Source organism: Ambystoma mexicanum, chromosome 2p, assembly GCF_040938575.1.
Source record: "Ambystoma mexicanum isolate Mex_15411 chromosome 2p, UKY_AmexF1_1, whole genome shotgun sequence".
NCBI classification, from domain to species: Eukaryota; Metazoa; Chordata; class Amphibia; order Caudata; family Ambystomatidae; genus Ambystoma; species Ambystoma mexicanum.
In genome coordinates this window covers 579,375,516-579,391,426 of record NC_090923.1, presented here as the reverse complement: position 1 = coordinate 579,391,426, position 15,911 = coordinate 579,375,516, and the positions used below count along the sequence as shown (strand labels likewise).

General features: G+C 42.0%; 1 protein-coding gene and 1 long non-coding RNA gene across 3 annotated transcripts in view; one reads left to right on the top strand and one right to left on the bottom strand.

Annotated features, from left to right (window-relative positions):
* The window catches only part of LOC138566577 (galactosylgalactosylxylosylprotein 3-beta-glucuronosyltransferase 1-like), a 327,890-nt gene extending 320,619 nt beyond the window's left edge, over positions 1 to 7,271 (bottom strand). The window contains exon 1 of one of the 2 annotated variants that reach the window (XM_069644076.1): positions 7,085 to 7,271. In XM_069644076.1, the coding sequence (XP_069500177.1) occupies positions 7,085 to 7,187 (103 nt within the window). In that variant the 5' untranslated portion in view covers positions 7,188 to 7,271. The remainder of the gene's footprint in view (positions 1 to 7,084) is intronic. The other variant, XM_069644077.1, reaches the window with a different exon arrangement.
* Positions 7,272 to 14,619: 7,348 nt separating this feature from the next.
* On the top strand, positions 14,620 to 15,624 carry LOC138566576 (uncharacterized). Its single transcript, XR_011301969.1, has 3 exons — positions 14,620 to 14,739; positions 14,833 to 14,943; positions 15,424 to 15,624. It is a non-coding gene; the product is annotated as an uncharacterized lncRNA (long non-coding RNA).
* The last annotated feature ends 287 nt before the right edge of the window (positions 15,625 to 15,911 follow it).

Genomic DNA, 15,911 nt, shown 5'->3' with positions numbered 1-15,911 from the left:
ACCGGACAGTCTCGAAGAAAGTGCCCTGAGTTTCCGCAATAGAGGCATAATTGCAACTGTTTTCTCCTTTCCCGCTCCTTTTGTGTTAGAGGACCTTTCAGGCCCCCTATTTGCATGGGTTCCCCGGAGTCTACTCCTTTGGAAGGAGTTGGCGGTTTGGAAAATACTCGAGCATCAAACTTGGAACGATCGGCCTTCCTGTTCTGCAGTCTGTGATCTATTTGAACGACTAAGTCTATATAGTCCGAACAATCTTGTGGGGGATTCACTACTTGGGCTAACACATCTTTGAGCTCTCCACGTAGACCTCTATAAAACAGCGTAATCCTTTTATCCTCAGGCCATTGAGTTTCCACTATCACTCTGTTGAAAGACGCAATATAAGCCAAAAGGTCTTGATTACCTTGTCGCAACGAAAGAAGCTCATTGTCCAAGGCCTGCCCCTGTGAATGTCTTGCGAACAGTTTTTCCATACTGAGCTGAAAAGCTTGAAAATCATGGAGGACCGGATCATCTTGATTTACTAGAGGGATCGACCAGTCTGCCGCATTGCTACTAAGGTACGAAAGCACGAAAGCTACTTTAGCTTGATCAGTTGGAAAGGCTGCTGGGCGGCATAAGAAATGCAACCGGCACTGATTGATAAATACTGCAAACCTCTTTGGGTCACCAGAAAATCGTTCGGGCGGAGCCAGAGGTACATTCCCAGGTAGGTTGATCTGCACTGGATTCATAGAGGATGTAGAAGGAAGATTTCCCCCAGATGCGGGTAACGGGGTCTGTCCGGCTTGTGACTGTAGCAATTGTCTAGCGAGATCATCTGTTCGCTCCTTGGAAATAATCAGTTCCCTTCTTAGAGCGTTCGTTTCCTGACGGGCTGCATGCACTTCTGCCCTTAGTTCCCCAAGTAACTGGGCTAGCTGGTCAGTATCCGAGGTTTCCATAGCGCCTGGACGGGAGTTTTGCGGTAGGCTTTGCGTTCTGTAACGCTCACCTGATTCCCGTAGAGACGCCGGTCTTGACTGGGCGTATGCCGTATCTTCAAAGGTGATGTGTAACACACGGCTGGCTCTTTGGGCTGGACCTCTGTGCACTGTATGTCTGACTCGAAGGGTAAGATGTCTGCAGATAGAAAATATGGGATTAATGAACTGGGTTATTGAATGTCTCTCTCTTCTTCCCTTTCTCTTCTCCTGTAGAACCCCAAAGGTCAACGCTCTCACCTTAGGTAAGTGAACGCCGTGCTCTCCATCTGCCTCGGGGCAGGGTGCTGTAACCAGTTTCTTCACTGGATAAGGGGAGCAGGCCTCTTGACTTCAGAGGACTGCTGTCCGTCGTTTACTGCACGAACGGTAAGTTTCGAGTAATTCTAATGTCTTTAAAAGTCTTTAGTAATGATGTCTCTTGTTTTGCAGGGTTCCGGCGATGGCGGATGACGGGCTGAAGTGAGTTGAAGATGGAGCCCGTGTGATGAATAGAAGCGCCTGGAAGCACGTAAGTAAGCGCTTGTTGCCTGCTTCACGATGCGCTCTAACTGTCTTTTTATTTTGCAGGTACAAGTTCGGAGCGGCTGCAGGGTGCCGGAATACCCACTGGGTTAGATGTGGAAAGGAGTAATGGCACGTGAGTATTAAAGTTCCCCAATGTCTTTAAACGCACCTTGTTTTGTCTTTCAGATGCGGGATGCAGCGCCGAAGGCCTCTGGAGCGTGCAAAGAGTTGGTGAGCTTTTGTCTTTCAGATGCCGGAATGCAGTGCGAAGACATCCGGAGCGCACGAAGAGTAGGTAAGCCTTTGTCTTTCAGATGCCGGAATGCAGCGCGAGGCGTTGATGACAGCCGATGGACCAGGTAAGTGAAGCGCTGTCACTGAAGACCGTAATGCTAACCTGTTCTTTCTTGTCTTTATAGGTGTTGCTGAAGACTGGATTCAGGATGGTAAGCCTTTTTCCTTAGGCCCAGGATCAGATGCAGAAGACACGATGAGCGTTCTGCTGCAGAGGATGCAGAATAACGCAAAGCAAGATTCATCCATCGGGTGTGGTTTAAATAGCCTCCTGTAGTGCTTAGGTGTCTCCTTCCACAGCCACGCCTAGGTAAGAAAAGACTTCCTGCTTTCCAGAAGAGTTCCAGTGTTCTGAACCTAGGGAGTGTCTCCTGCCCCACCCAACAGGAAAAGTAGTTCCAAACAGAAGAGGATCAGAGGCTCAACTGGCAGGCAAGTAAGCAGCATGGTCTGCTGCAGGTAAGTCCACCCAAGCATTATGAGCCCGGCGCTTCCAGCGCTGGGACTGGGCATATTTATGAGCCTGGTGCCACTGGCGCCAGGACTGGGTCCAAAAGGTCCCAATTGGGACTGGTTGGCCCTCGGAACCTGGGTTATGGATCTGCTTCCAAGGGAGTTGGGGAAACCCTGACCTTTTGGAAGCAGAGATCATGACAGGCAAGAAGGTAGAAGGTAGAAAAGCAGAAGTGAGTGGAGGTATGAGGGCACAGAACAGTTAGGTTGCATGCAGATGAGGAGTGGAATGAATGAGATGGTTAGTAAACAGAGATACAATCAGACAAGCACTGAGGAGCAAGACCATTGATACCTTTGTAGACTAGTAGAAGGAACTTGAAAAGAGAGTAGATGTGTATGAAGATCAACCAGCATGTAATCGTAGTAGGTTGTAGTAGAAGTGTCTGGGGTATAAGTGCATGTCGTAGGACCCTGTGTCATAAGTGTGAGTGTCTTAAGTGTGTAATAGGATTGTGTGTTGTTAGAGCATGTGTCATAGGAGTGTGTGTTGTAGTAGTGTTTGTTGTAATCGTGAGCGTCATAAGTCTGTCGCAGGAACGTATGTCATAGGAGAGTGTGTCATAAATATGAGTGTCGTAAGTGTGTCATAAGAGCATGTGTCATAGTAGGATGTATTGTAGGAGCATGTGTCATAAGTGTCAGTGTCAGTGTTATAAGTGTCATAAATTGTCTTAACAGTGTGTTTCGTAGGAGCATGAGTCATAGGAGCGTGTGTCATAAGTCTGGGTGTTGGAAAATGTGTTGCTAGAGTGTGTGTCGCAGGAGCATGTGTCATAGGTGTGAGTGTCATAAGCGTGTCATATGTGTGTGTGACATAGGAGCATGTGTCATAATTGTGAATGTCATAGGTGTGTGATCAGGTTGTGTGTTGTATGAGCATGAGTCATAGCAATGGGAACATGTCATAGGAGTGTGTGTCATAAGAGCATGTGTTATAGGAAGTTGTGTTGTAGGTCTGTCATAGGTGCATGTCTCGTAGGATTGGTTGTCATCGGAGAGTATATCATAAATCTGTGTGATGTAAAGCATATGAGCCTTTGGTGGGTAAGTGTCTGGCATCTAATTACATGTCATATAAGTAGTGTATGTGTGTTTGGTATAAAATCATAAATTGCACTTGTCCGATATGCCTCCTATATGTCTGAAAAGTTACATTGAAGTGAGGTTTCACTTTGCTATGAGTTTTCAATATGTAGATGTGGCCTACAAAAGTTTTGCATTTTGTAAATTACATAATTTACATGTCCAGAAAACACACATTGAAGTCAGTCCAAACTTTCATGCAAGTTTTCAGACGTATATTAAGGTGCATGTACGAAATTTACATTTCCCACCCATACCTGTACACTTGGGGCCCGATTCATGGAATAATCTGCATGGGAAATAGGGAACGTACGCTTCAAACTGCATGCAAATCTGTGTTTGTCAATTCATGGAACCGACTGTGCAGGACTTTCTTGGGGCTTGTGTGGCATTTGCCCAGGCCCGGAATGTCTGTGCGAGCCGTCGAGCATCTTGCGCGAGAAACCACGCAGAGCATGGGCGGGGCTTGCGCAGAGGGCTGGGAAGGGGCGGAACTCAGAAAATGGGGAAGAACATGTAAAAAAGTGGGCATTACGGGGGATGGCCTGCAGACAGTACCTTGCATGCCCACATTTGCACCAAACGACTTGTATTCATGGAAGCACCCGCACAGCCTCTCGGCATAGGAATGGCCACGAAAATCGCTAGTTTTACAGTTCGCATCTGTACGCAATTTACATCTCCTAAAAACTAACATCAAAGTCAGTCCTGACTTGGATCTTGGATGTTAGTTTTCATATGTATAATAGTGTACATGTGTACAAATTACATCTTATACACCTATATGTGTTGTTCGTTTCAAAGACGCACCTTCTTTCTGCACATATGCCATATACAAATACATCTTCAATCCATTTTCTTTTTTTTTTGTGCACCAATTTCTGATGAGATCTAGGTGCATGGCAAAAGTTATGAAAATCTAAGCAGCCGATTTTGCGATACATAAAAACCCTTCTTAAAAGCTATTCAAAATGTAACATGTTTTTGAAATATGAAACTGACCATGAAAAATCCTGAAATTGTCCATGCTCCAATGTGTATACCTTGCAATTTTACTGCTGTTTTTTCTGAATTATGTATGAAAACCTTCAAAAGTTATTCACAATAGTTATTTTCTAAAACTGCTTAGACAATTCATCTTAAATTTACTATGCCATACGCTCGCACAATGGCATAATATATATATTTTTGTTCGTGGAGTGCTGCTCGCTTGAATAGTTTCCGCCCGAAGCTGTTTGTTTTTGAAATATATATATATATATATATATATATATATATATATATATATATTTTAATATCATTCTCTAAGGTTGTCTGTGCATTAGGTTACTGGACATGTGCCTAGACATCCTTTTACTCAGGGTATGGTTTCCCCCCACTTTTAAAATAAATTCGAGATTAATGTGCGCATCTCTAGAGAATGGACCCTAATGGAGGGGTAGATACAATTGTACCCAAACAGCCAAATTCAAAAACAGTCTAAATCAGCATATATGGTACATGCTTGAAAATATTTTAAAGTTAGGGTGAGTTGTGAAAAAAGAAAATAGCACCAAGCCCTGTGTGCATAATGTAATCTGTGATCAAAGCATGTATCCTTTTTTAAGAGGCATATTTGTCAAGTATAAAGATCTGTGGTCAGTCTTATGTTCCAACATGCTCTTTGATTTTATGCAAAGCATCCAAGAATCATCATTGGTTCGATTTCTTTTTCTCTCCTTCCCCTTTCTCATATTGGTATTTTCGAAGAGTACACTAGGAGGGTTCCAGATTGTTCAGCTTGGAATGATAACATTATATCAAGAAATAATTTAAATAGATATTCTAGTTTTTGATAATGTGCAATAAGATTAGTCTCATGTTATTTTTATAATATACAATGGAATATACATATACGAAAGAATAATTAGAAATGATCCTAATACAATGTTACAAAGTGTCTATTTACAATGTTAGTACAATAATATGCTTTTTTCACAAACCACAGCACATGCCACATAGCCTATACCTATCTCCTCCCCATAGAGACAATGTGCCCTCAGTCCGATTGTAATATTCCTGCAGGACAAACAATGTATGTGCCTAAATGCCAGGCCGGTCCCCACCTCAAGGAATGCTTATGTTGCTGCTGCTCGCAATCTACTTTTAACCTTAAGAAACACAGAACCTAACCCCACAAGGTTTCTGTGTTTTTCTCTGATCGCACTGCTGTCAGCAATGGCTGTGATGCCTCTGGGAAATGCGCACATGACAACACGACTCTTGCCCTCAGGGACAGAGATACAGAGTGAGATGAGACATAGAGAGAGAGAGAGAGAGAGAGAGAGTGCAGATATATATATATAGAGAGAGAGCAAAAAATAGAGAGAGTGTTATAGAGAGGGAGAGAAAACGAGAAGGAGAGAGAGAGAGACATATAATATGCCGGGCACATCTACTAATATATTATTTTACAGTAAGGTCACATCATTTTCTTACATCATTGTTATATAGAACTCATACACTGATATTTTAACTTTAGCAAGTCCTTTTTTTGCTAAGAAAAAGCTTAAGATGGTGGTGTTTTCCCAGTACCATAACATACCTGGTATATCATGTCTTTCAAAAGCTATGCATCATGATTACAACGATTGAAGGGTATAACGTCCTTTCATCGACAGGTGTAATTTCAAAGTTGTTTTTTTTAACAAGTATTTTTTAATGCAAAAAACACATCGAAATATATAGGGGGGGTTGGGAAAGAGCATACATCAGGGGTGGGGTCAGGAATAGTTGAAGAAACAATAGGGGATGGGGGTTTGGGGAGAACCCCCAAAATAAAAATTAATACATTTTGATGAGTTTTTTTCATTAAAAAAATTCTCATTAAAAAAACATCGAAATTATAACCGTCGATGAAATGACAGAACCGATTGACGCAACTTTAAGTGATTCTTGCTTGAGAAACCTGGACAAGACAATTTGGGGCTGATTCACAGAGCTTTTATTTATTTGTTTGCTTGTTAGGTGCTTAAATAGGACATACATTCTATTTCAAAGCGCCCAATAGGATTGCACCATTATAACATGCTTCTGTGAATCAGCCCCTTTGAGTTTTATATCAAAATGCCCTCTGCATCTTTTCACGAAGCACCAGAAATGGCCCCATTTTGACGACCTCACTGTTTTGCAAAAAAAATATGTTTAAGCGGGTACCACTCCAACATCGTCCTCCTGCACCCTGACTATCCTTTCCGTCGTGCATTTTCTTAAACCTGATCCTCTTTTTAGAATGTTTATATCTTTTATACGTCCCTTCCTTGTAACACTTGTATATATTGTTGTCATTGCAATCCATCAAAGCTATGCTATCAAAGGGGCTTCACCAGGTTTGCTTTGTCAAACTAATCGAACACTGGCAATTTGTGTTGATCATGATTCGACTGCAACATGGAGTCAATATTTCTCATAACATACCGATAACTTTTTGTGCATGTTTAGAATTACATTTTATTCTTGAAAAACGAAAACATGTGAACTCATGGCCAGCTGTGACTTGTCTCATATTACTTAGTGTTTTGCAAAAGTGACAGAAACAGCGTAAACGATGAAACATGGTGTGGATGGGGCTTGGACCCGTTAAAGCGGACAGTAAAAACTGACAGTTATACACATATAATTGTATATAAGACATATTTACAATATGAAAATGTTGTACTTACACTTCTGAAGTATTGGGTCTTTCACTACTTGAATCAATATAATCGTGGACAAAATAGCACATCCGGAAATGAATATGCGCATTCGCATCGTTGGTACGTGCATGGTGAGCTGAACTGCAGCAAACCACTGTGATATGCACGTATTTCAATTCTGAACTGAATAGCCAGAGATCAGAGTAGGAAGTCTTTTCAGAACAGGTTTTACCAAGAAGGTGGTTACATAATTAAAAGGAAAAGCACTTAATCTCCTGTTGTTGATTTTGGAAATGAGGTGGGTAAATAATAGGTAGAGCGTTTTACGAAGTATTGCTAAAAAGTAATTACTGTGCATTCGGATGTATGGGCCTTCCACATGGTATTTATAATGTGAATTCATGAGCAGCACACATGGTCACCACTAGCCTATTGAGGGGCTGATTCATGGAATTATTTGCGCCGAAAAACGGGGATTTGTGCGCCATTCTGCCCGCAAATCCCTGTTTAACAAATGGGGATTTGCGGGCAGAATGGCGAACAAATCCCCGTTTTTCGGCACAAATAATCCATGATCTTTAGTCACTGCCTGACTGTTTAACAAATGATTGCTCTTTACCGGTCCATTAAAGTATACTTCTAGTCATCACTGACCTACTTATTTGGAGAAAATGTTAAGCACCACCTCCCTGTGCATCTTCTCCTGTCCCACCCTTTGCCTTACCCCACTATATTAGTACCCCCATGATGCTGCGGTCCATCCTACTTCCTTTCCTCATGGTCCTTTCTCTCTATCTCTCTCTTGTGGGGTCTGCACCTGCCCCCATTCACTGTCTCACTGGTCCCTTTGCCCCAGTAACCCTCTCTCCCCATCCCCATCCTTCACTCTCCATCCAAATGGGACTCTAGTTGCTCCTCTCTCTCAAACCTCCACCCGCTAAAACAAAATCTATCCTTTCTCTCTTCCACCAGCTACTCCCCGACTTCTCCCTGCCTGGCCCTCATCCTGACCACTCTCTGGGCCACTGGAATGACCAATTGTGCTGAAAGAAAATATCTTTACTTACTGACCGCTGTTGCTCCCATCACACTAAATTCTCAGGGATGGCTGTCAGTGAAACCTGGACCATCCCCCACACACTGCCACTCTGGCTGACCACATCACCTTCCACCACTCCCCTAAACTCACTAGAAATGGCAGTTATTCTTGCCTAATGATCAGCAAAAACACACCAGGTACCCCTTTCCTATACCATCACCATCCTTTCACTCAGAGAAGGATCGGCCTCCACTTTTCAAATTTGAGATTAATTGGGGAGAGTGCACCCAAATGGAGTAGTAGATACAATTGTATCCTAGCAGCCAACCTCATAAGCAGGCTAAATCAGTGTATATGGTACATGTTTGCAAATATTTTAAAGTTAGGGTGAGTTGTGAAAAATGAAAAGAGCACCAAGCCCTGTGTGCATAATGTGATCTGTGATCCAGGCATATATCCTTTTTATAAGAGATATCTTTCGCAATTATAAATATCTGTGGTCAGTCTCATGTTCCAACATGCTCTTTGATTGTATGCAAAGCATCCAAGAACCACCATTGATGCTATTTCTCTTTCTCCCCTTCCCCTTTTTCATATTGGTATTTTCAAAGAGTACACTAGGGGGGTAACAGATTGTTCACCTTGGAATGATAGCCTTATATCAAGAAATCATTTAAATAGTTATTCTAGTTTTTGTTAATGTGCTAGTAAGACTGGCTTAAAGTTATTTTTAAGATATATAATGTAATTTATATATAATGGAAGGAATAATTAGAATTTATCATCGTAAAATGTTACAAAGTGTCTTTTTACAATGTTAATACAATTAATATCCTTTCTCATAAACCACAGCACACTCTACAAGTGTACAGCCCACATAGCACCTTCAATCTCCTCTTTGCTGAGCTAGACCTGCTACTCAAAAGGCTACTGGCTGTTATCCCTAACATCATAACGAGAGTCTCAAACTCCCTATAACATAATGAAAACCCATCAAATGCAGCGGGATTCCACTCTTTCTGATCACTCCCTGGTCAAACTACATAACATTCCTACCCAAACCCATGGAACTCGCCTTGATCACACTTGTCCTCTTCTTGATTTGATTTGATTTGGTTATTTATAATGCGCATACCTGTTGGGTGTCCTGACCCACGTTTGAGCTATCATGCTGCAACATTTGGTGCTGTGGGCTTAGAAAATCCAAGATGGCCAAAAAGCCCACATGTACGACAGAATAGGAAAATTGTGCAGTACTGGCATGGAAAACATCATGATGGCCAGAACTTACCAGAAAATGCACAGGGAAATGCATGAAGAATAGGCTGCCACCCATTTTGCCTAGGTTGTGAGCACAGGAGGGCACTGCCTAAAACCACCATTGGGCTACCCACACAGTAGCCTGAAACCATTGGGAATGGCAATGCTGATTGCCAAAAGCAACCTAGAAGTGTGGGGAATTCATTTTCTTAAATCCCAAAAATGGTTGCATTACCAGTACTCACCACTATCAGAAAGCCGGCATTTTAAAACCACCAGACTTTTGTGTAAAACTGAACAAATGAAACAAAACCAGACCAAGGAAAGACTTGCTAAGAGGTGGATACAATGTAAAACTATACTCTGAAATGACTTGAAGGAAGTAATTATTTAATGTGTATGTAAAAATCGTAATAGACTTAAACTGGGGGACAAAAAGTGACATTTAGCTGAAACCTGGCTTAATGAAACTGAATTCTGCCTGACATCTACCCCCGCAGGAGTTAAAACCTGCTCAGCCACTCTTCCCCTTGCCAAAAGGAGTTGTCACCTATCTGATTAGATTAGGGGTGGAGCAGCTACAGGGAGTTGAACAAAGGCCTGTCCTGGGCCCAGGCAGATGGTTTATTAGGGTGGTCGTAAATGGCTTCCTTTTGAACAAAGTCCTTCCTTGACTCAGGCAGAAGTTTTATTGGGGGCGTCGTAAAAGTGGCTTCCTCTTGGCAGAAACGGGGAGGGGTAGCCCCTCTGAGGACAGGCTGAGCTTAAAGAAAGTGGATAGACTGGTTTCTCCACCATGTGACCTGGGAAGACACACCCCTGTTGGCCAGAATATGATTTTAAGAAAGATGTATAACTCATGGTGCGGACTTGTCAAAATTATCTAAATGATACCATAATTTTTGTGATTTTTCTGCCCACATTTTAAGAGGTTTTAGGACCTGGTGGTATGATCTGGGGGGTTGCTAGCGGAAAATAGGGTTTCACTCCAAATGTCTGCATGTTAAAAATCTGACACTTCATCAATTAATGTCCATACTCCTTGCGCACATGTGTGTAAATTTGGGTAAATGTCCGATATTGCAAAACCAGTTAAAAAGTGGAAAATGTTGCCATTTCTGAATGCAACCCCCCAGGAAGAGCAGAGTTTGAACATGTGATATGTGATGGGTGCATGTAATTTTAAACAACTGTGTATCTGTGCAATATGTATTTGAATCAAATATAGATTTGTGGGCAAACTGACCAGGGGAGGATCCTCTGACCCATAAAACCTACAGCATCACTCTGACTCACATTTCCTTCCCCCAATCATGGGAGAGGGGAGAATTGGGCCAATGACAAGTAGAGAGGGGTAGGCTTTGCTAGGCCCAGGCACAAACCCATTTTCAAAACACATAAAAAGAGACTGCTGGGACAGGTAGGGAGAAACAAATCCAGTTGCTGCAACGCGCTCTGCCCGACCACACAACATCCAGAAGATACCAGATCCAACACTTAGACTTTAAAACTCCAAAGAACTTGATTCAGAACTCAAAGCAAGGGCCTAAACCCACAAACTGAGAACTCTTCTCAGCAGGCCTCAGCATCAAGCAAACCTAACAGCGGTAGAAGCATCCAGGAGCTGTGCAGATCAGCGCTGATACAGACCAATCTTTACAGAGTAAAGTCAGCCCAGACAAAATAATCTTTCAATTAGAAAAACTCATTAGACGCGAGATATCGCAGAAATTACATGCCAGTACCCTAGTGGAATATTACAAATCACAGAGAATCCCTAGAGGATTGAGGGTATATTTGAGACCTACACTCTGCAGCGAGAGCAAAGCATTTGTTGCTAAATGGGATCAAATTCTGAACAAGTGTTCACTTGACTTGATCTTACTTACGATTGAGGAACTTTCCAAGTCATTGACATCCATCGACAAAGACATAGAAGCACTGACAATACAGCTTTCAGAATTCAAGTCAAAAGAGGATCTGACACAACTTTTGGAAGATATCAATTCCAAATTGAGCAATTACAAAGCAGACATAGAACAAAGGAAACTTCGTAAGTTTAAACGCGATACGTTCGATTATTTGAACGATATCGTGTATACCTGGCAGGAGTTTTACCATCACAGAAACGCCAGCAGAAGTCGAGCTAATAATCTTAACAACTCCAACTCAGGGAGTGATAGTAGTAGTAGCAGTGTGGGAGAACCAATACCGAAAGACCAGTCACAAGAACAAATTCCACAGCAAGTACCAACACCTGGGACCACAATTCCCCACCTTACACCATCTCAATCTGGGACAGTTGCTAGTACCACAGGTGTTTTTTTAGGCCTGAGAGACAGACAAAAAGAAAAAGAAAAACACGACGAGGCAAGAAAAACACAAAAAGGAAGATACAAATAAGTGAAAATCTAGTCATCAACCTATCAAGCAAAAACCTGACGAGTGGCCAACTTGATATCTTAAACCGTGGTCTTTCCTTTGTTCCTACTTGCAACACATCACTATTTGAAGAAAAAATCTGTCTTCACAGATTGTTGAGGAAATTAAGATTGAAGATGTTTTTCGAATCCGATTTGGATACAGAATCACAGGCCCTAGAGGATGACATCCTACAGATGCGCCCCAAGAGTACTTTCGACCCTCAGATTCAAAATTCGATCTTGGATCTCTTCGAGAAGAGTGTCATTAATGACCTCAAAAGAATTAATTACCATAGCACTAAACCAGTTAATATTAAGAATAGCCAACTTGAACATGTTGAACAGCTGGCTAAAGATGAAGATTTAACTATCAAACCTGCGGATAAGGGTGGGGCAATCGTGATCATGGATTCATCCTACTACACACGGAGATGTCTGGAACTACTTAACGACACCGTTACTTACACAAAACTTGATAATGATCCACTACTTAGAATCAAAGCCATCATCCAGAAAGCTATTGACAATGCTTTGGAAAACAACTGGATTGATTCAAAAACAAGTCAGTTCCTTATAAACAAATATCCAATCACGCCTGTGTTCTATGGCTTACCAAAGGTTCATAAAGACAACATTAATCCGCCACTCAGACCAATAGTTGCGGGAACTGATAGCATATTTGACCCATTGGCCATCTATGTGGATCGTTTACTTCAACCTCTAATCCAGGAAATACCAACCTACCTGAAGGACACTACAGACTTCCTCAACTGTCTACAAGAAATCATAGCCCTGGACACTAGCTGCATTCTCTTTAGTATGGATGTATGCAGCCTTTACACCTCTATTCCCCACATCGAAGGGGTTGATGCTGTACTCTGGCTCCTGTTGAATCATGAACATATAAGAGGGAACAAAGAATTTATTGTGGAATTACTGGAAATAATTCTTCACAACAGTTACTTTAGATTTCAGGGCCAATACTATGTACAATCATCAGGTACTTCAATGGGGTCGGCCATGGCTCCGGTTTATGCTAACACCTACATGTATAAATTTGAAAAAGAAAACGTGTTGGATCACCCATTTTGGTCATTTAAAATCTTGACCTGGAAACGTTATATAGATGATATCTTCGGTATCTGGTGTGGTACACGAGATGAATTGGATCTTTTTTTGGAACATCTGAATTCAGTGAACAACACAATCAAATTCACAATGGAAGTAGGGGACCCTTCATTACATTTTTTGGATGTGAGCTTACAGATCAAAGAGGGTCACATCGACACCACGGTGTACCATAAACCAACAGACGTGAATAATCTTTTACATTTCAGCAGTTTCCATCCTAAACCCATGCTCAAAAGCCTACCATTCAGTCAAATGTTAAGATTGAAGAGAATTATCTCAGACCCAGCAGGCCTTGACTCAGAATGTTCATTTCTAGTTGAACGATTTGGATCTAGGGGGTATCCAGATACTATCACAGGAGAAGCCCGCAACAGATCAGAGACCTTCACGAAGGAACAACTACGCATCCCTAAAGTCAAGGATAAGTCCACACCGCTACTCTACATTTCAAAGTACTCACGACAGAGTTTCCAAATCAGCAAAACTCTGCGTAAAAATTGGACCATACTACACAATGATCCCTCTCTCCTGAAATTATTTCCCAAAGCACCAATGATGGCCTTTAAACGTGGACATAATCTCAAAGATAAACTAGTGAGAGCGGAAAGACCTCCTAAAGACAAACAACTTGTACTGAGTACCATAAAGAAGGGTACCTTTCCCTGCTTGAACTGTACGAACTGTAACAATGTTATAAAAGGTGAAACGATATCTCACCCACAAACTGGGAAGAAATTCAAAATCAGAGACTTTTCCACCTGCCTCTCCGCAGGTGTCATCTACTCATTGAAATGTCCCTGTGGTAAATTATACATAGGACAAACCACAAGACCCGTCAAAGAAAGATGGTCAGAACACAAATCCACCATCAGATGTAAGAATCTCAGATCCCCAGTGGCAAGGCACTTCATCGAATTCCAACATACGATTGCACAAATTAAATTTCAAGTCATAGAAATTGTCAAACGTCCACACAGAGGTGGCAATTACCAATCCCTGTTGTCACAGCGAGAGAAGTACTGGATCCACACACTTGACACTTTGCAACCTAAGGGTCTGAATGATGAATTCTCTTTGAGTTGCTTTCTATAGTGAATTGTGAAACTCACATGTTACATCGCCAACTACTATACACAAGTGTCAGTATCCCGGACCTTAAAAAAAATTTTTTTTCTTTGTCATTACAAGTGTTGTGACTTTGATGTTTTCTTCAAGGGAACTGTATTTTCCTATGTTTGACTTGCCTATATTCACTTAAATGTTTGCACCTGTTCACGAATGACCAATTGAACCATCTCTCCATTCGTTCGAACCTTGTATGAGTAATAGGCTACATCGCAATCTTTTATCCCCTTGCCATTGAATTATACTTGTCTCACTATATAATGAGTAGCCTCATGACTCTACATGATTTGTTTTGGACTATTAAGAGTAAACTGCATGTACCATTTGTGTTATCTATCATGACTGTAACGATTATTGTACTATTCACAAATTTCTGTTCCATTAGAACCAAAATTATAAAATGCGTTGCGATGGTGAACACCAGAATTCTTATGTTTCATTATGGAACATATTAACTCTACTTTTCTTATTTATCCTGATCTCTGGTCAGTCCCTATGAGTACGCTTGCACTATGCGCCATTGCATGATGGCCTCCATATTCCTCACTCACCGGCTTCTATGCCCTTTTCTATGTTTATTATTTAGTTTCCTTTCTACGTCTGACGGCGTGTCCCCAGCACAGCTCGTTACCTAGGTTACGACCGCGCGGAGCCACTGCCTGCCGGTTTCAGTTTCCACTAACAGTGTTCCCCGCACTGTACAGGTAAGCTACCGCTACTTGGGTCCCTTTGCCCGGTTGGGAGACCCCAGGTTTATTTTTCTCCAGTATGACAGAAATGTATATGTCCCCACTTAGGTGCCAGCAGTACGTGTCTCTTTGCAGATGCCCTGCATCGTATAATTGTTTCGAATACTTGTTGACCACACGGATGCCCCTGTTGCCTTGGCTACTCGTCCCGCAACTCGAGTGAGTGCATTCTTTAAAACCAATTCCGGTTTATTTTAAGTATTATTTATTTTATTCAGTAGCGCTCTTTTGGAGTTATTCTTTCTCCGTCCACAGGAGGGGTATGGTTTTTTCTTAAACACGCTCCCCATATTGACTCAGCTTTTTCACTATTCAAGGGTGGTCCTTGCTATTTAGAACCCACTACCGCTTTTGGCTTATCTCGATCTGTCTGACTCTTCATCACGCCATTTTCTAGATCCCACCATGTAGGTGGATCTCACACAATACATCTCCTTTGTTATGTGTTTAGCTATTAGTATAGAGTGTTTCTCTTTGATCTGTTAGTTCACTCTTTTCACCATACTAGATCTCCAGTATTCTGCTCTTCACCATCTCGCTAGCATCCCGAGTTATGTACAGCTTGTCAGTCAGTCCTTGACTGTTATGGAAATAAAATAAAAGATTTTACTTTTTGTCTCCTTGAAATGTTGTCAACAGTTCAATTGGGCCCTTATGAAGAAGAGGTTACCCTCGAAACGCGTCGGCCACTCCACAATTGGACAGCATCACCTCTCCATCATTTATTGCTTCTTCGCAATTTGTTTTAATATGTTAAACGTCACGAATTACTTTGTACAACAGAATGTGCCTTTTGGCAAATTTTGTTTTCCTCTTTGCCAAATAAATTGTTATATGCTCAACTAACAAACTGCTGTTATATATCTATATCCATATATTTGAAGGCCCTATGTGGCATCAGTAAACAGTGTGCAGGGGACGGGAGGGCCCCACTTTTTGGGTCCTCTTCTATTTTCTCTTTTCAGATCAGCGCTGTGTCCAGAGAAAGCTGTGCAGAAAGATCCAGGAGCTGTGCACAGACGCTGTACCCAGAGATCCAGGAGCCGGGCCAGGAGCCGTGTCAGACCAGACCAGCAGAGCAGAGACCAGACGCTGTGCGCAGAGACCGTCCGGGGCGAAACCAGAAC